Source organism: Drosophila biarmipes, chromosome X, assembly GCF_025231255.1.
Source record: "Drosophila biarmipes strain raj3 chromosome X, RU_DBia_V1.1, whole genome shotgun sequence".
NCBI lineage: Eukaryota > Metazoa > Arthropoda > Insecta > Diptera > Drosophilidae > Drosophila > Drosophila biarmipes.
Genome location: NC_066611.1, coordinates 9,883,651 through 9,900,311, shown reverse-complemented (window position 1 = coordinate 9,900,311; position 16,661 = coordinate 9,883,651). Strand labels below are relative to the sequence as shown.

The 16,661-nt window shown below is 51.0% G+C and overlaps 1 protein-coding gene across 2 annotated transcripts; it reads right to left on the bottom strand.

Moving 5' to 3' along the window:
- Positions 1-190: 190 nt before the first annotated feature.
- Positions 191-15,878, bottom strand: LOC108023996 (neurogenic protein mastermind). Of its 2 annotated transcripts, XM_017093735.3 has the most exons (3): positions 15,093-15,878; positions 10,254-14,747; positions 191-1,240 (listed from the first exon to the last, which is right to left on the bottom strand). In XM_017093735.3, exons 2-3 carry the CDS (start codon positions 14,512-14,514, stop codon positions 1,170-1,172), a joined length of 4,332 nt encoding a protein of 1,443 aa, XP_016949224.3. In that variant the 5' UTR covers positions 14,515-14,747; positions 15,093-15,878; the 3' UTR covers positions 191-1,169. The 2 variants fall into 2 exon arrangements, with proteins under 2 accessions (XP_016949224.3, XP_016949221.3); XM_017093732.3 differs by lacking the exon at positions 191-1,240 and having other exon boundaries at positions 8,498-14,747.
- Positions 15,879-16,661: the final 783 nt, after the last annotated feature.

The window sequence follows — 16,661 nt, the reverse complement described above, 5'->3', positions numbered from 1 at the left end:
TGGCCCCCTTGATCGCCGCCCCTCTCACCTCGGGCCACCGCCCCCGGGGGGCGTGGGGAGTGGCTGGGTGGGCGTGGTTGCCTTGTCATATGAGCAACAAATTCATGGTAGCTGGCCAAACTGTAAAGATTCAAATTTAAACTGATGACAATGCCGCAACTCGAGGGGTGGGGGGATGGGCGGCCGGGGGCGAGGGGGCGTGGCGATCCGGTTTCATTAAGCCTAGAAGTATCCTTCGTATATTATGTATAGGTGTGTATAAATAGCATATAAACAATTATATTTAATGTTATTTGTTTTAGTTTTACGTATAATTAGTTGACATTTTCTTCGATTTGTTCGTTCTTCTTAGTTTCCGCATAAGCTTTCTGCTCTCAAATTAGGACTCGAACTAAAACTAAAGTGTATTTTCTGCTGACTTGCACATGTACTTCTCTTTACTGCTAACGAGGTAGATTTCTATTACTTGCTGAGCGGTTCTGCCGAGGTAATCCTTTGTGGTTCTTTTGCTATCGCTAAGTTTCGTCCTTAACATTTCCATCAAAAAAAAAAGAAACACATTATATTGCACAGTAAACACTCCCAACTGACGGATGAAATGCATTCCAATTCAATTTCAACTAAAAGTATTGCCTCTTCTGCGTTTAACCTTTTGCTATTTAAGTTTAATTATTGTTTTTCCTTCCGTTTGCCCAATAAATGATATGCACAATGTTGATATAGGAGACAATTTGCTGCTGCTGCTGCTGCTGCTGCTGCTGCTGCATCTTCGTTATCCTTCCCCTGGATACTTTAGTCCTTGAACATTTTTTTGTATGTACAGCAAGTGTTTGGGTGACTATGGCTCTGGTTTTACGGCGGCTAAAAGTACTCAAGATCCAGATCTTTTGACAAAGAGTTGGGCTAAATTTACTCTAAAGAAATTCGGGGAATCCTTAGTAGGTCCTTTGCAAAACTAATCTCAATTATTGCACTAAAGTATAGGAAAAAAAAAAAGGGGGGGGGGGATGAAGATTGTGAAATCCATTTTTAAAGATGTTTGGGGGTGGGGTGGTTTCTAATCCAAGTTGATGTGTGTACTTCAAGGGTTTACATCCATCCTGCGCTGCCTCCTGAATGTCCTGGCCGAAGCCCCGAGTTCACGGGCTGTCCGAAATGATTCAATTCGCTTAAATTTTGATCCGTCTCTGGGCGTTCGCCGAGTACATCGATGGATGCGACCTGGGATGCCTCCTGGATGCTGCAACGAAACGAAAGCGAGGGGATCGCCGGGTTAGTTAGTTGCTGCGAGATTAATGCCAGGTGTCGGGGGAGAAAAGGTCAGGCCCAAAGCTCCGCTCGGCCAATTAGTCAGTGTCAGGCGGACGACTTTTGAAACATCTGTTTCGCTTTCGGTTTTAAGTACTAAGTATCTGTATCTGAATCGGTATCTGTAGCTGAGTATCTGTAGCTGAGTATCTGTAGCTGAGTATCTGGGTATCTGAATCTGTGTATCTGGGGCTGCAGCTGGGCCCGGGGTAGTCCAGTTTCAGGTTCAATGTAAGCGCTGATATAAGGGAATCACACCGAAATCGAATCCAATAAATCTCTAATCCAATTTTAACTCATTATGCTCATATGCACACACGGCGATCCCAGTCCCAGTTTCAGTCCCAGTCCCACAGCGCTCTCGCTCGCACCCGCAGGAGTTGTTGGCCATGAGGCCAGCGCTCTATAATCTGATATCTAAGAGGTTGCTCTTTTCCCCCGCTCCTGCTCCTGCTCCTCCTCCTCCTCCTCCTCCTCCGATTCCTCGCCGCCTCTCCTTTCGCCTACTGCCCGATTCGGTTTCGGCGTAATTCCTATAATTCGTATGATTCTGCTTCTTCGCCGCCCGCTTTGTTGTTTCTTCTCTGTTTCTGTTTCTGTTTCTGTTTCTGTTTCGGTTTCTGTTTCGGTTTCTGTTTCTGTGGCCCACAATCCACAAACAACAACGACAACAACAAGGGGAACGCCTTTGTGTTTTTTTTTCTCCTCTTTTCATTTCGGCTTGGCCCTCTTCTTCTTACACCCCTGCGCTGTGTGTATGCGTCACACCAAGGCTTAGATCATACACGGCGCGAAATGGGGTAAAGGTCGGAGATTTCGCATTAAATATAACGCCCTTCGATCCCTTGAGAGATATCAAGAACTTCCGATCAAATACTGGCTTGCCATCAGTAGATATAGGCCCTTGAAATTGGGACTCCGATTTTGGTCAAAAACAATTCTTTTTCAATCGTAATTTAGTAATTTCAAGGCGAACAGAAAAATCAACGACTCTTCTGAGCAGCTTGCTAACGGTTCCCATCACTTTAAGGAAAATATATTTTTTGACCAATTTTCGCTTTTTTTGGTTTTTTTTTTCGAAAAATGTCAAAAATTTTCAGGTTTGAAAGCCATTGTATTGTAAATTAAACCAGATTCCTCGAACCTTACGTTTTTAGCAGTTGGAAAAACTATTTTTTTGGGGTATAATGAGATTTCAAAACTCAGATTTGGTCAAAAACACGATTTTCCATCGTTTTTAAGCCAAATCAATGAGTATAGCTAAGAAAATTGACGGTTTTTGTCAGTTAGCTAGCATTGCTAACGATCTCCTATTGCTTTAAGGACATTTTATTTTTTGACCAATTATTCTTTACTTTTTTTTTTGCAATATTTTTTATTGCGATAAACGACAAAAAGAGTGATTTCATGAGAAAAGGTATTCCAATTACTCTGTAATCCCTTTGGAGGTATGGCGAATCCCAGAGCTGCCTTCTTTTGGGGCAACTCAAACGCTGACCTGCCCTGGCTCTGGTTATTAGACTTCTAAACAAGGCTAAAACAGGCTCCTAACTCTAGCCAAGTAACTCTTGGAGCTGGGAGCTGGGAGCTGGGAGCTGGAGCCGTGCAATGTGGCTGTTTCTATCCCAGAGCCGCCCCCTCCCACGACGCCTCTATGCCGCGGCCATGTATCTTGGCTGGCTGGATTTTGGCTTCGGTTAATCTGCAGCGCATCAGCAATTAGCGGAAACTCGTCATAAAAAATGCGGGGAGAGACGAGAACAGCAATCGGATAAAGCGCCGACAGCAACAAGGCACAGCCACGAAAATAAGTAAACGAGAAGTTTTGGCCATAGTTTGGATTTGCTGTGCGGCCCCAGTCGCTGCCTCGTTGCGGGGCTCGAAAAGATTTATTTTGTTTTACTTCAGTTCGCGGTGTCGTCTTTTTTTTGGTTTCTAACTGATTGTGAGACGAAATTTCGCTTGAACTGGAATTAGGACACACACATGAAGTGAAGCTTGGCAATGTGGCGACGTTGTTGTGCTTCTTCGCTCGACGCAGCTGTGCGCGGTGACGCTCCTCGTTTTTTCGCTTCGCCATGCGGCAGCACCACTGCCCCGCCCAGCCAGCCCCGCCCCCTGCTCCGCATGTATCATTTCGAATTTTGAAATGCCCCAAAGCTCGACACCTCGCCCCGCGGCCCGCCGCCCGCCGCCCGCCGCGCGGCGAAGTTCGTTGGCAAGTTCGTTGCCTAAGTCTTTTGTTTTGCCCAGCGGAGAACAGTTGGCAGTGGAGATGGTTAAGGAGCCCGAAAGGATCAAGCAGGAGGAGGCGAGTCCCCTAGCGAATGTCTCACTCGAAATCTGTTAGTTCGTTAGTTAGTATCTGGGTACTGACAAATATGTTTATCTGTGGCTTAAAATGTTCTATGCCATCTAGTACAATCTTGCTTAAACAACTTCTTTAGTTGGAAAATAACATTATCAAAACTATTATTTTACTATTATTTTGGTATAATTATTAATATTAATTGATTTAAAATTAAAAATAAAATATTTAGAAAATAAAATGATCAAAAAATCCTCAGTTCTGTGCGAATAAAATAAATACATTTAATAATATCTAGAAACTGTCAGAAAAAATACAGTTTACCTTTTTTTTTAAAAAAATATCAACGTTTTTATTTTTAATACTGCAAACTACTATTTTAAACTTATAAAAAAAGTAATACAAAAATTTAAAACAAAGTAATATTATAAAAAAAAACCCCTCTGTTCTGTGGGAACAAACTAATTATTTTAAAATATCTGGAAATTGCTACCATAAACAAAAACCCTGTAAACTATTAATTTTCAGTGCTTATCAGCACATAAGAGTATTTTCGCTTTAGCATTGGCACTCGCAAAAGGTTATGCGCAACAGATAAGCCAGCAAATATAAAGTATCATAATAAGATTTGATGAATGTCAGCTCATTAGGGTTTGTTTCCTCTCAATAATTAGGATGGGACCATTAGTGGCTTGGAATTCTCTTTTAAAATATTCAAAATATTTTTTCAGCTGATAAAAATCATTAGTAAAATAAAGATACATTCAGAAGTTACATTAAATCTCTGCTCGGATGTAGATACGTTTCAGGAGGTAACTATTATGTGAACTTCTCCAGAATATGGGTATGCTATATTAAGGAAATGAATGGTGCACTTGGCAGTACCTCTCCCTCATTTATATTCCGTGCTGGTACTACCCATCGATTTCATATTTTATAGATTCATGCCTGTGTATCTATAGGCATCTATGTGTATCTGGCCATTTTCCAAGCGGCGTAATTAAGGCTCTAGACAGGCGTTCGGCCTCTTGGCCAGCCATGGCAGATGCTCGAAACAATGCTGAGCCGGCCCGAGCTGAGCTGAGCCGAGAAGATAATGATAATGATAATGATAATGATAATGATGCCGATGACGATGCGGCCGCCATGCTATCCTGGCATCTTGGTCTTGGCCTTCGAGCGGCCTCGCTGCGCCGCCGTTGTTGTTGCCGTTCGTCATTGAGTTTCGGAAATCAAATATCTACGGCCTCAGCTCTCGGGGGTTGGTTTCTTGGTTTCTTCTAGTGCTCGCACACAGGCCCGGAATGAAAGCCAGAATGCCGGAGTGCCCAAGAAGGTGTATCTGTGTGTGAGCCCTCCACTCGGTGTGTGTGTGTGGAACACAATAAGCATTTTAGGATGCTGTCAAATGTTTGGTAATTAAAAAAGAAATTTCTCGGTCTTAGCCAGCGTCAAATGGAGGGAAAATCTAAAAAAAAGAACGATTTACACTTCCCCGGCAAGAGGAAAATTTCGCAGCAGGAGCTGGGGAACTGGGGAACTGGGGAACTGGGATAATTTCCACTTTTCGACGGGCCCAATTTGATTGAGTTCCTGTGTTAGATGTCAGGGCAGTCATAGCACACTGACAGCTCCAATTTAACCCATTTAGGTTGGCAAATTAGGCCGAACAGTTGACAACAAGCCATGTAAATCTCTTGAACTCGGGTTTGCAGGTTTTTCTCCCCCAAAAATGTGGTATCTACTACCATATATAACGGAAATAATATGGTATTTACATAGTATTTGCGTTATGATGTAATATTATTCGTAAAAACCTAAGAGATTGTTTTAAAATAAGAATGTAGGTAAGATTTTAAAAGATTTTTAAAAGATTTTAAAGAATCAAGTTCTATTATCTGTTATATCCTATCAATCCTATCCTATCCTATGATATAATATAAGGATTTTAGTTCGATTTCACTGAACAACTGTTAGAACCATCGTAGATTATCAAAAAATATCTAAAGAATAAGGATTTAAAGAAAACCCGTGTTATTGCTATAGAAAACCCCCAGATATTTGCTCAGAGCCCACAGCTTCTGGTCTTTTTTAGGATGGAGAGGACTCAGAAAGTGAGGAATTCGGCAGGGAGAACGGCGGTGGAGGCTGACCCTGAGAACAGCAAATACAAAAGAACAGTTAGCCCAATCCAAGCCCAGATCCATTCCCGATTCCAAGACCACTTCCAAGGCCCAAAGTAAACACAGTCGGCGAAGAGGAAAGAGCCAAGGAAGTGAGTGAGCAGATCACACATGTGCGTTGGAGAATGCGTGTGTGGGGAGAGTGGGGGGAGGGGGAGGGGGAGGGGTGCTGGAAGACGGGTCTCCAAAGTGCGGAGAGAAGAGGAGGAGTGCCGAATTTGCACATCGATCATATAGCACAACTTGCGGTTGTCTCTCTCCTCAATAGTGCTCTTCCCCTATGCCCCCTCCCCGCCCTCCTCCTCCTCCTCCTGCTTCTTCTCGGCCTCTCCTTCCCCCCTCCAAAACAAAGACACAAAAGCCTGTCAAGGCGAACCTATTGTGCATTGTGCCAGAAGTTTTTCGGTCTATATAGAACAGATATATATTTTTTGGACTTCTTTTTTCGCTCTTCGCAGGAAGATTCTTTCCTTGCCAGCGATCTGTGTGTGTATAGCTATGAATCATGGTAAGTGCTAACGCGGTACATATGTGCGCACATACCTCCACACACACACACACACACACACACATATTGCGAAGCAGGCGCAAAGGCAACGGAAAGAGCGGCACAAAAGGAGGCGGAGAGAGCGACGAGCACATTTCAAGGATTACACTGCCGTGTGCGAGCGAGACAGCGCGCCCTACCGTCTTTTGTTCGGGGAACGAGTGTATCTACAAGATACACACATACGGACACGCGGACAGGCGGACAGGCGGACACAAAGGTAGACAATTTCTACCTGGATAACCGATCAAAATCTCTGCCGAAAATACACAAGAAGACGAGAACGAAGGCGAGTACGAAAAAGAGGAAAGAGGCAGACAGCGGATAGAAACGGCAGAGCGCAACATCTTGCCGAAAAATTAAAATTACAGATGGTTTGTTGCTGGATGAGCATATGTACAGGAAACCAGTTTTTATGTTCAACAAACAAAAAGTAAGCAACGCACGGGCACCGAAAGCCGAGTAGAAGATACACACACACACACACACACACACACACACGCGTGTGTGGCACACAGATACTCGGCGTTATGATGACATAGCCACAATTGTTGCTGCCGCCGCCGCGTTGCCTCTGCCTCGAGTGTCGCGCAAGCGCAGCCCCCAAAAATCTGCTCGGGAAACCGCCACAAAGCCGGCCAGCTGGGAGCCACCTCTTCAGATCCCAAGACCCGGCGCCAATCACTGGGATTGGCATCTTCTGTTTCAGAATACTTATATTCTCTTATGCAATACCCCTACTTGTAGGGATCCTAACTCGCAAAACCCTTTGAAGACCAAGGCTAGTCAGTACTTCTTACGTAATACCCCCCATAGAGTGTCCTCTTTTAGGGTTCCTAACTCGCAAAACCCATGTTCCTAACACCACTTCCCTAAACACATATCTACTAAGGCAAAACCAAAGTTATTTCGTTTTAAAGTCTTGTCTATGCAAAGATATAGGACATTAAAATTAAAAAAAAGAATACTTCTTATACTTAGTATTTCCCTTCCTCTGTTTATGTGTCAGATATGGTCAGCATTTATATGTCAAATTGATTTTAGAAACGGAATGTGTAAAAATAAATAAAAAACCAACAGCAACCTATAAGATATAGGGGAGTTTTAAATACTTTAAAAAAATCTAGGTATCTGGTAGATACTTTCTATACATGTACTGCAAAAAGGCACTCTAAGCATTCAAAAAGAAAAATTACCAAATGATATAAAAGGAAACCATTCAGAGTTTATTAAATGAATTCAAACTAACCAAGCCAAACAAATGGATGCCGGAGATATTTTTCTCAAGAAGGCTGTTGCATAATGCGCCTCCATTCGCACCCCCTGGGTGCGTTCTCTCCGATCCCAGCCTGCGAATCGGCATCGGATGGAAAAAGGAGGGAATGCCTTGCGCCAAGGCACTCGAGAACATGTGTTGGCGCGATGTGCGCAGGCTGCGAAAGGCCAGCCGCTCTGGCGAACACACACCGCAGGGATGGCGAATCCTTTGTGCCGAGCATCCTGGCCCAGCCAGTTGCCACACACACAAGCGGCGCGCGTATCTTTGTATCTGCACATGTCCCTCGCTGCCGCGCTGCGTTCTTCGCCAAAATCGGGCCTCAGAGAAAACAACAAAAAAATCCCTATCTCTCGGATGCTCGGCCCAAACTCAACCTCACAGATGCGAAAGCGGGCGCAGCGGCATCGAAAATAAATACTGAAGACACGCACGTAATTTCTTCGGAACTAGTGGCGGGCACAGCAGCAACAACAATGAATTTCTACAAAAACAATTAAGAAACGGAGGGGGATACATTCAGGCAAAGGTTTATGACGGTGGTGTCGGGGCGAGGCCAAGGGAAAACTGGTCTGCAAAATAGGAAGAAACCAACAACAAACTGAAAACTGAAAACTGAAAACCCAAGCCCGAACTGAAAATCAAGAAATAATACGAAATAAAAACATAATTTGCGTAATTTTCACTTTTTTTTTGGTTTTGTTTATATTTGTCATTCGAAAAAAAAAGTAGTAGGCGTGCCGGGGTGGGGGGTGGAGGGTGGTGGGGAAGCATTAAATTGGTTAACAATTAAAATAAAAAAATAATTACAAATGTTTTGCAGGAATGGTGGGGGGGGGGGGGGGGGATGCGCGGGGCGAAATGAGAACTTTAGATAATTACAATTGGTTTTATTGGCTGGAACATAAGTTAGGGGCAACTAAACGTAATAAATATAGGGGTACATAATGCTAGATGGTAGAACGCCGTGCATGCGCTGTTCCGTGGCTTAGAAACATAATAATATCCCTGATTCGCGTTGCTCGAGTTCTGCGTCTTCCCTCCTCTGCTAGGACGACAATTTGGCGTTTTTAAGGCTAGCACATGTGCCGCACAGGCCGCACAGGCCGCACAGGCCGCACGGCCTGTCTAGTCTAGTAACTAGATGTGGTGTCTATCAATTGGCATGTGGTCGCTGCTGCTTAGTGTACATATCGTGTATATGGCATTACAGAACATAATCAATAGTCAAATGGTCGGTTAATAAGACAATGGGCTAATAACTAAACGGGCTACGATTAAAGTACGGCTGGGGTGCAAAAAAAAGGCTACAACTAGGTGTTTACATACGCATACTCGTACAATGGAGCTTGTATAACTATCTATAACATAAAGAAGGGGCGCCCTGATCGGGCGCTTCTTGGACTGCTGTTGCTGAGGTATACTTGATGGTTTGGGTTAGAGTACAAATAATAATAATACAGATTTAACATACAAACATAGAATTAAATAATTTGCTGCTACAACAATAGGAATTCGGTCTGTCCTCGCGATCGTTCTCACACAATATGGCTAACTCGGTACAGCTACCGAGCCACAGGAATGGATTTGGGTGTTCTGGGCGGCGTCCCGAGTCTGGTTTGTTGAAATGCTGCGGCTTTGCCACCGCTTCGTGTCTGCCCAGGAAGCAGGAGCTAAACTCCCGGCTGGCAATGTGTTCGGAACACCTTCAAGTGTCCCATCGTCGGCGCACTCAACTGCAGAGCCGCTCGAACTGCGCCCGCAGCCCAAGCCGCGCTCAGTTGCCCACTGATCCGCTGATCCGCTGATCCGCTGATCCACCGATCCTCTGATCCTCCGATCCCCTGATCCTCCTCTGACCCCCTCCCCAGCTCAAAGCCCGGGAGCATTTCAACAACCAGATCCCGCCACAGGTCTGTCCTCAGTACAACTCTATGCTCTTCTCGATCATCTGAAACTCCTCCTCCACGAACTCGCTCTTGATCATCATGCCGTGGTGGTGATCGCCGAGCTCCTCCTCCTCCTCATCCTCCTCCTCCAGCATCTCCATCTCCATCTCCATCTCGTCCTCGTCCTCCTCCAGCAGGCTGTCATCGTCGGCGGCCACATCGTCGATGGGCCGCTTCAGACTGAGACTGGGAGCGAGTCCGGGATTGACAGCCTGGGCCAGGGCCAAGGGGGGAGCAGGAGCCGGCACTCCCGATTCGCCGACGGCCGTGGTCACCGTCAGCGAGCGGGCAAAGGCCGCCTTGATGGTGCCGACGGCGGGAACACCTCCTCCGCCTCCTCCTGCTCCTCCCAATACCGCCGGGGCAGTGGCTGCTGCTGCGGCGGCCGCTGCCGCGGCGGACTTCTTGCCCACCACCCGCGGCCGGTTGTGCGTCTCGAGATGCTTGCGCAGGTGATCCTTGCGGCAGAAGCCCTTCTCGCAAATGTCGCACATGTGCTGCTTCAGCCCCGTGTGGATGGCCTCCACGTGTCGCCGCAGATCGGTCTTGTGGTGGAACTGCTTGGGGCACAGCTCGCACTTGTGCGGCTTGTCCTGGGTGCGGTGGCGACCCAGGTGCGTGGTGTAGACATCCTCGCTCTGGAAGCGCTTGCCGCACTTCTGGCAGCGGAACGGGTACTCACCGGAGTGGAAGCTCTTGTTGTGCTGCGTGAGGTAGCAGTTCTTGGTGAACTCCTTGTCGCACTCCAGACACTTGATCCGTCCGGAGGGCAGGGTGGTCGAGTGCGGCGACGTCGATCCCACGCTGCTGTTCCGCCGTCGCTTCGTCGTCGATGGCGTGGCACTTCCGCCGCCGCCGCCGCCGCCGCCGCCTCCTCCTCCACGTCGCTTCTTGGCCAACGGCTGCTGGGCCAGGGATTGGGCCTGATCCGCCAGGATCTGCTGCTGCTGCTCCAGTTGCTGCTGCTGCTGCTGTTGCTGCTGCTGGTGGTGCTGCTGCTGTTGTTGGTGGTGCTGCAGTTGCTCCAACTGCTGGTGCTGCAGCTGCTGGTACTGCTCCATCTCGTAGTCCTGCTGGTGCTGCATCAGCGTGGCCATGTCCATCTCCAGCGCGGGGGTGGCCCGCGAGCTGCTCACCGTGGGCGAGTAGGGTGTGGAGAGCACCGTCAGCGTCGGCGTTTGCGCCTCCTGCTGCCCGCCCTGCTGATGGGCATGCAGGGCGGTGGTGAGCGTGTGCACGGGCGGCAGATCGCCCTCCTGCGGCGACCGCTGGGCGGCCACCGAATACGGCGAGATCGGGGCATAGGGCGCGAACAGCGAGGCGGGCATCAGCTGGAGGATCTGGCCATCGCTGGTGGTGATCTGGTTGGCACCGTAGCCACCAGCGCCGCCGCCCGCTGCCGAGTGCGCCTCCGACGAGGCGCCACTACTACCAATAATAGTGTGATAGCTCATTGTGGGGTCCAGCGGCTGCAGCTGCTGGTAGCATTGCGGCGGCGGCGGCATGATGGGCATGTGCATGGTGGGCGGCATGGGCATGGTGCTGGTGATGTGCGGCGGCGGCGGCTGCAGCGGCAGCAGCTGCGGCGCTGTGATGGTGGTGAGCGGCATGGGCATGGGCATGGCCATGGTGGGCGGCGGGGAGCTGCTGGTGGGCGAACTGCTGCTGTGCGGCAAACTGTCCGCCAGGATTAACGCCTGCTGCTGCTGCTGCTGATCCAGTTGGTGAAGCTCCCGCTGCTGCTGCTGATGATGATGCTGCTCCTCCTCCTGGCGCTGGTGGTGCTGCTCCGCCAACTGCTGATGGTGCGGGTGGAGCACCGCCTGGTGGTAGTGGGGCACCAGCTGCTGCTGCTGCTGCGGCATAGTGTCCGGCATACTGGTGGTGATGGTAGTAGCTAGCGGCGTGGTGCTGGTGCTGCTGCACTGCAGCATATTGCTGTGCATGAGCGTGGGCATGGGCATGGGCATATCCAAAGCCAGCATGTTGTAGTCCATTGCCATAGGCGGCAGCATTCCCATAGGCGGCAGCGGCTGCGGCGGCGGGGTGGTGCGCGAGAAATCCGTTGCCGGCGGCTCCTGCCGGTAGATAGTATGGGGCGAGTTGCTGCTGGGCGTGCTGGGATTGGTGTTGCTGCTGCTGCTGCTGCTGCTGTTGCTGCTGAGCGTGTTGGGCGTGCTGCTGTGATAGTGGCGCGCCGCCAGCAGATATTGCTGCTGCGCCGCCGCCGCCGCCGCCGCCTGCTGATGCAGGTGATCGTCCGCCGCCTGCTCCTGATCCCGCAGCTCCAGCTCCTCCGCCTCCTCCGTGGCCATTGAGCTGCTGCTGCTGCTGCTGTGGCTCCTGTCCTGGCTGAGATTGTGATTGGGGATGGGAATGGGAATGGGATTGTGATGTGTGTGGTTGCTGTCCTCCATTTGCTCGCTCTTTGTAGCTACCGTGGTGGCCGCCGTTGTTGCTGTTGTTGTTGTTGTGATTTGTGGTGCTCGGGTTGTTGTTGTTGGTGGCGGCGTGGTTGTTGTTTCGTTCAGCAGGCCCCTCATTTGGGAGGACGGCATTTGGGTGGTGTTGTTGTTGTTGTGTGGGGCGGAGGGACCTGCTAGCCCGTTTGGGTGACCGTTCAAAACGGAGTTGTGGTGCTGCTGCTGCTGCTGCTGGTGGTGTTGCTGCTGCTGCTGCTGCTGGTTGCTGTTGTTGTTGGAAGCGTGCTGTGGTGAAGCGTTTGTCGTGGATTGCACTTGTTGCTGCATGTAGCCATAGCCGTTGGCGGTGCCATTAGCATAGCCGTTGGCCTGCTGCTGATGGTGGTTGAGGTGGTGCTGCTGCTGCTGCTGGGTGGGCGACGGCGAGGCCGAGTACTGGGACATGGCAGCGCCGCCCATCGCTCCCACGCCCAAGCCGCCGCCGCCGCCATACTCGGGCGGGCTTCTGGGCGGCTCCGGCGGTGGCACATTGGCCGGCGGCGGTGGCGGCGGCGGCTGCTGTTGCTGCCCGCCGGCCGAGGCCGCAGCTGCTGCTGCTGCCGCCGCTGCGGCTGCGGCAGTGCCCCTGCGGCTGGGCTTCGTCACCGGATCGCGGGCGGGATGATGGTGCGCCGAGATGGGCAGGGTGGCCGGATCCGGCTGACCGCTCGACTTGACCGCGTTCTTGTGCAGCGTCGTGTTGTAGTGCCGCTTGAGGTGGCCCGAGCTGGTGAACCACTTGTTGCACGCCGTGCAGTTGTAGGTCTTGGGGCGACGCGCCTCGTTCGACTTCCAGGTGGCCGCCTTGGCCGTCAGGCTGTTGGCCGGCAGCACCGAACTGGAGCTGGGCGGCTCGAAGCCGCGGTAGCCGCCTCCTGGCGCCGCACCCGCCGCGCCCTCCTGCCCCGGTCCGCCGGTGGTGGTGCTGGGGAACTCCGCCGGACTGGTGGCCACGCTGGCGCACAACTCCGCGCCGCCTCCTCCGGCTCCGGTGGGGTCGAACGACTTGTCCACGTAGTGCTGCGAATCGGGATACTCGGACTTGATCAGGCCGTGGCCGCCGTACTCCTGCTTGATCAGCGTGGCTCCGCCAACGCCGGCCGACTGGTGGTAGGGCGACTGCTTGGGCGAATAGTAGGGCGACTTGTCCACGCCCACGCCAACGCCCACGCCCACGCCCACGCCGAGCCCCACGCCCAGGCCCTGCTGCATGTAGGGTGGCAGGCCCTCAACGGAGGCCACTGTCTGCTGCGGCTGCTGCTCCCAGCTGTGGAGCGCCCGCTGCTGCATGGACTGCATCGAGTGCAGCGGATCTGGCAGAGCGCCCAGCGGAAGGCCGGCGACCGCGTCGTGCTGCTGTTGTTGCTGCTGCTGCTGCTGCTGCTGTTGGAGCAACTGCTGGTGGTAGACCATCTTCTGGGAGTCCAGGTCGAGCAGCTCGCCGGGATTGGCCGCTGTGGAGCCGCCGACGCCCTGGGGCTGCGGCGTGGGCATCTCCTCCTTGATGTACGGCGAGCTGGCGTAACCGCTGCTGCCATATGGCGACTCTCCGTGCACATTGGCTATGTGCTCCTGCAGCTCCGACTCGTTGGTGGTGAGGATGCCGCACTTCTTGCACTGCAGCTTGCAGCCACCACTGCCAGCCGCTCCGCCCGGGGAGCCCGGTGTCTGGCCACTGGAGCTGCCCAGCTGCAGGTGCGACGACGTCGATGTGGGACTGCTGCTGCTCACCACGCGCGGGCTCATGGCCACCGCGGTGGTGGTGCTGACGGCGCTGGGCGCACTGCCCGCCTCCTCCTGGCCGGCGGCGCTGCCCGTGGGGATGCCGCCCAGGCCCGAGGTGGGGGTCTGCAGGTAGGGATGATAGCGCACTCCGGCACTCTTGGCATAGTCGACGCCCACGGCACCGAAGGCGTAGTCGGTGCCCTGCTGCTGCTGTTGCTGCTGCTGGTAGAACTGCTCGTAGCTGTTGATGTAGCTGCTGGCGTAGCCCTGCTGCTGTTGCATGTCGCCGCCATAGAGGCCGCCGTACATCTGCTGCTGCTGCTGCTGTCCGGCGGACGCGGAGTACATGTGGTGGGTGGCGTACGGCTGGTGGGTGATGCCCGTGACCTGCTGCTGTTGCTGCTGCTGCTGGGGATCGCCGCCGCCCATGGCCTGCTGCTGCTGCTGGGTCTGTGGCTGCTGCAGCTGTTGCTGCGTCGGCTGCTGTTGCTGTTGCGGGGGTTGCGGGGTGCCGGGCTGGTTATCACTGGAGTCGGCTGCGGCGCTGATGGTGGCATTGGGCGTGGCGGGCGCACTGCCGCCGCCGCCTCCTGCGCCCGAGCCTGCCGCTCCTGATCCGCCTCCTGCTCCGCCTCCTCCTCCTCCCTGGGATCCCGCTGATCCTCCTCCTCCTCCCCCACCGCTGTCGGTGGCACTGCTGGCGGCGAGCGCCTCTGCCGCGTGCAGGGGCGGCATCTCGGTCTTAATGCTCGTCATGGACCGCTACATAGGTTGTGCTACTGCCGCTGCTGCCGCTTCTCATGTCTCGCGCTCTCCGGGATTAGTGGCGCATCCTCTGCTGCTCCTCCTCGTCTCTCTGCCTCTCCCTCTCTCGTTCTTCGTTTTCGTTGGCTCTGCCGAGCCGATCGTTTTGTTTTGGTTTTTTTGTGTGCAATTTTTTTTCGTGATTTTTAGTTGGTTTTTTGTTTTAATTTGCTTTTGTATTTGTACTGAAAGTAATCGAATTATTTTTTAAGCCATTATTAAGTGCAAGTTACTCGAATGCAGGAGGAAGGTAAAAAAAGAGAAAAAAACAAACACACGCACACACAGATTCGAAAAGCTTGGCGTCTAACGGTTCTTGGTGTCCATTTCACTTTGATTCGGTTTCGTTTGGTTAGCCAGGCACTTTCATTCGATGCCGATCGTGAAATCCAATAGTTTTGCTTTTTATTTAATGTCAACTGCAATTGTTTGTGGAACACACAGGCGCACACAGGCACACACACACACTTGAAAAAAATGTAGGATCCTCGCCGAAGATCCCTTTACGGGTTCTCCTTTGCGTTTCTTACTTATCTGCGCCTCGCTTTGGGCACTTCTTCGTCGGACTTGGACTTCTTTGCTGCTCCTTCTGCTGCTGCTTGGCTCCGCTCTCGCGCGCTCTCTCTCTCTCTCTCTCTCTGTCTGTCGGCCTCTCTTTCTTCAGCGAAGAAAGACAAAACAGCAGACTCGATAAATAAGACGAACTGAAGAAACCAATATCGGAACCGAAACGAATGCTGGGTAATTTCGAATTTTGAATTTTGTGTTTGCGAATTGCGAGGGAAGCGAGAATGCCGCTGCGATCTGATGCTCTCTCTCTCTTTTTCTCCGTCTTGATCACGCACACTCCCTCTCGCGCGCTCTCGGCTCGCCGCTTTACCGGTGAGCTTGAGTTCTTGTCGGTCTGCGGCCCTCCTTTTCCAAAAAGATCACTGGAATTCGCGTTTATCGTTTATCGGTGGGATCGGATCAAATCGAATCGAACCGAACAGAACAGAAAAAAATTGTTTACGAACACAAATATAACGGAACACACCAGATGTATTCCCGCGTTTAGATTTCTCGTTTCGTTTGCGTTTTTTTTTTTTGTTGTTGGTGTTGTAATTTTTGTTTGCCGAAATGTTAGTTGCCAAAATGTTGCTTTTGTGAGCGGGGGAAAATGAAACAAAAAAGGGCGCTAAAGTAGCCGCTCCACTCCGTTCGCACGCTTCGTCGCTTTTTCACCCGTGTCCTTCTGTCTGCTACGGCGTTCCAAATACAAATGACCGGACCGACCGTGCATTAACTCGTCGAAACGTATCTGAGCCGGAGTTTCGTTCCACTGTGGCCATAATACACGAGCGAATACGAGCGAGCCAACGAATGGGACCGACACCGCCGTGCATGCGGCTCGTTCTGCCGGCGGCGGCTGCGACGCCGGCAGCGCGCGCGCTGCTCAGTCGACGCACATGCGTGCCTGTGTGTGTGTGCTATGTACTGCGCGGCGGCGTTTCGCCTATGTGCGTCTGTATGTGCGGCCGCCGCTGTCGCCGTCCCTGTCGCGCACTGCCGCCGCTGCATTTGATTTTGGTTTTGCTTCTGGCTTTGCCATTGCCTTTGCACTTCCTTGGCCCCTGCCTCCCAGTACCCCTTTCGGGGGTTCCACGGTCTGGGTCCGAAGTGCGATCCTAAGCAGTTGTGGCTACTTAGTCTTGTCAGTCCTGACTGATCAACCCCTCGGATGCGAGCCATCAGATACTGTTACTATTCAACCATCCCTTCGTTTATTTTTAACTTTAATACAACAAAGGAACATTTTAATTAGCAATTTATATCATATGATCGGGACTTCAGTAAGGAATAAACCGATTCCTCGGATAGTTTGATAAATATAGTAAACAATAATGATGATATGTTATAATAATAACGGCATAATATAATATATAATATAGTAATAATAAATTTCCCAAATCGGTTTAATCGAATAAAGTTTGATAAATATAGTAAACAATAATGATGATAATATGAAATAATAATAATGATATAATATAATAATGATGAATTTTCCAAATCGGTTTAATCGGATAAAGTTAAATAAATATAGTAAACAATAATGGTAA

What these genes read in the sequence shown, in the direction of transcription:
- LOC108023996 (XM_017093732.3), bottom strand. Translation starts at nt 14,514, where the DNA reads ATGACGAGCATTAAGACCGAGATGCCGCCCCTGCACGCGGCAGAGGCG.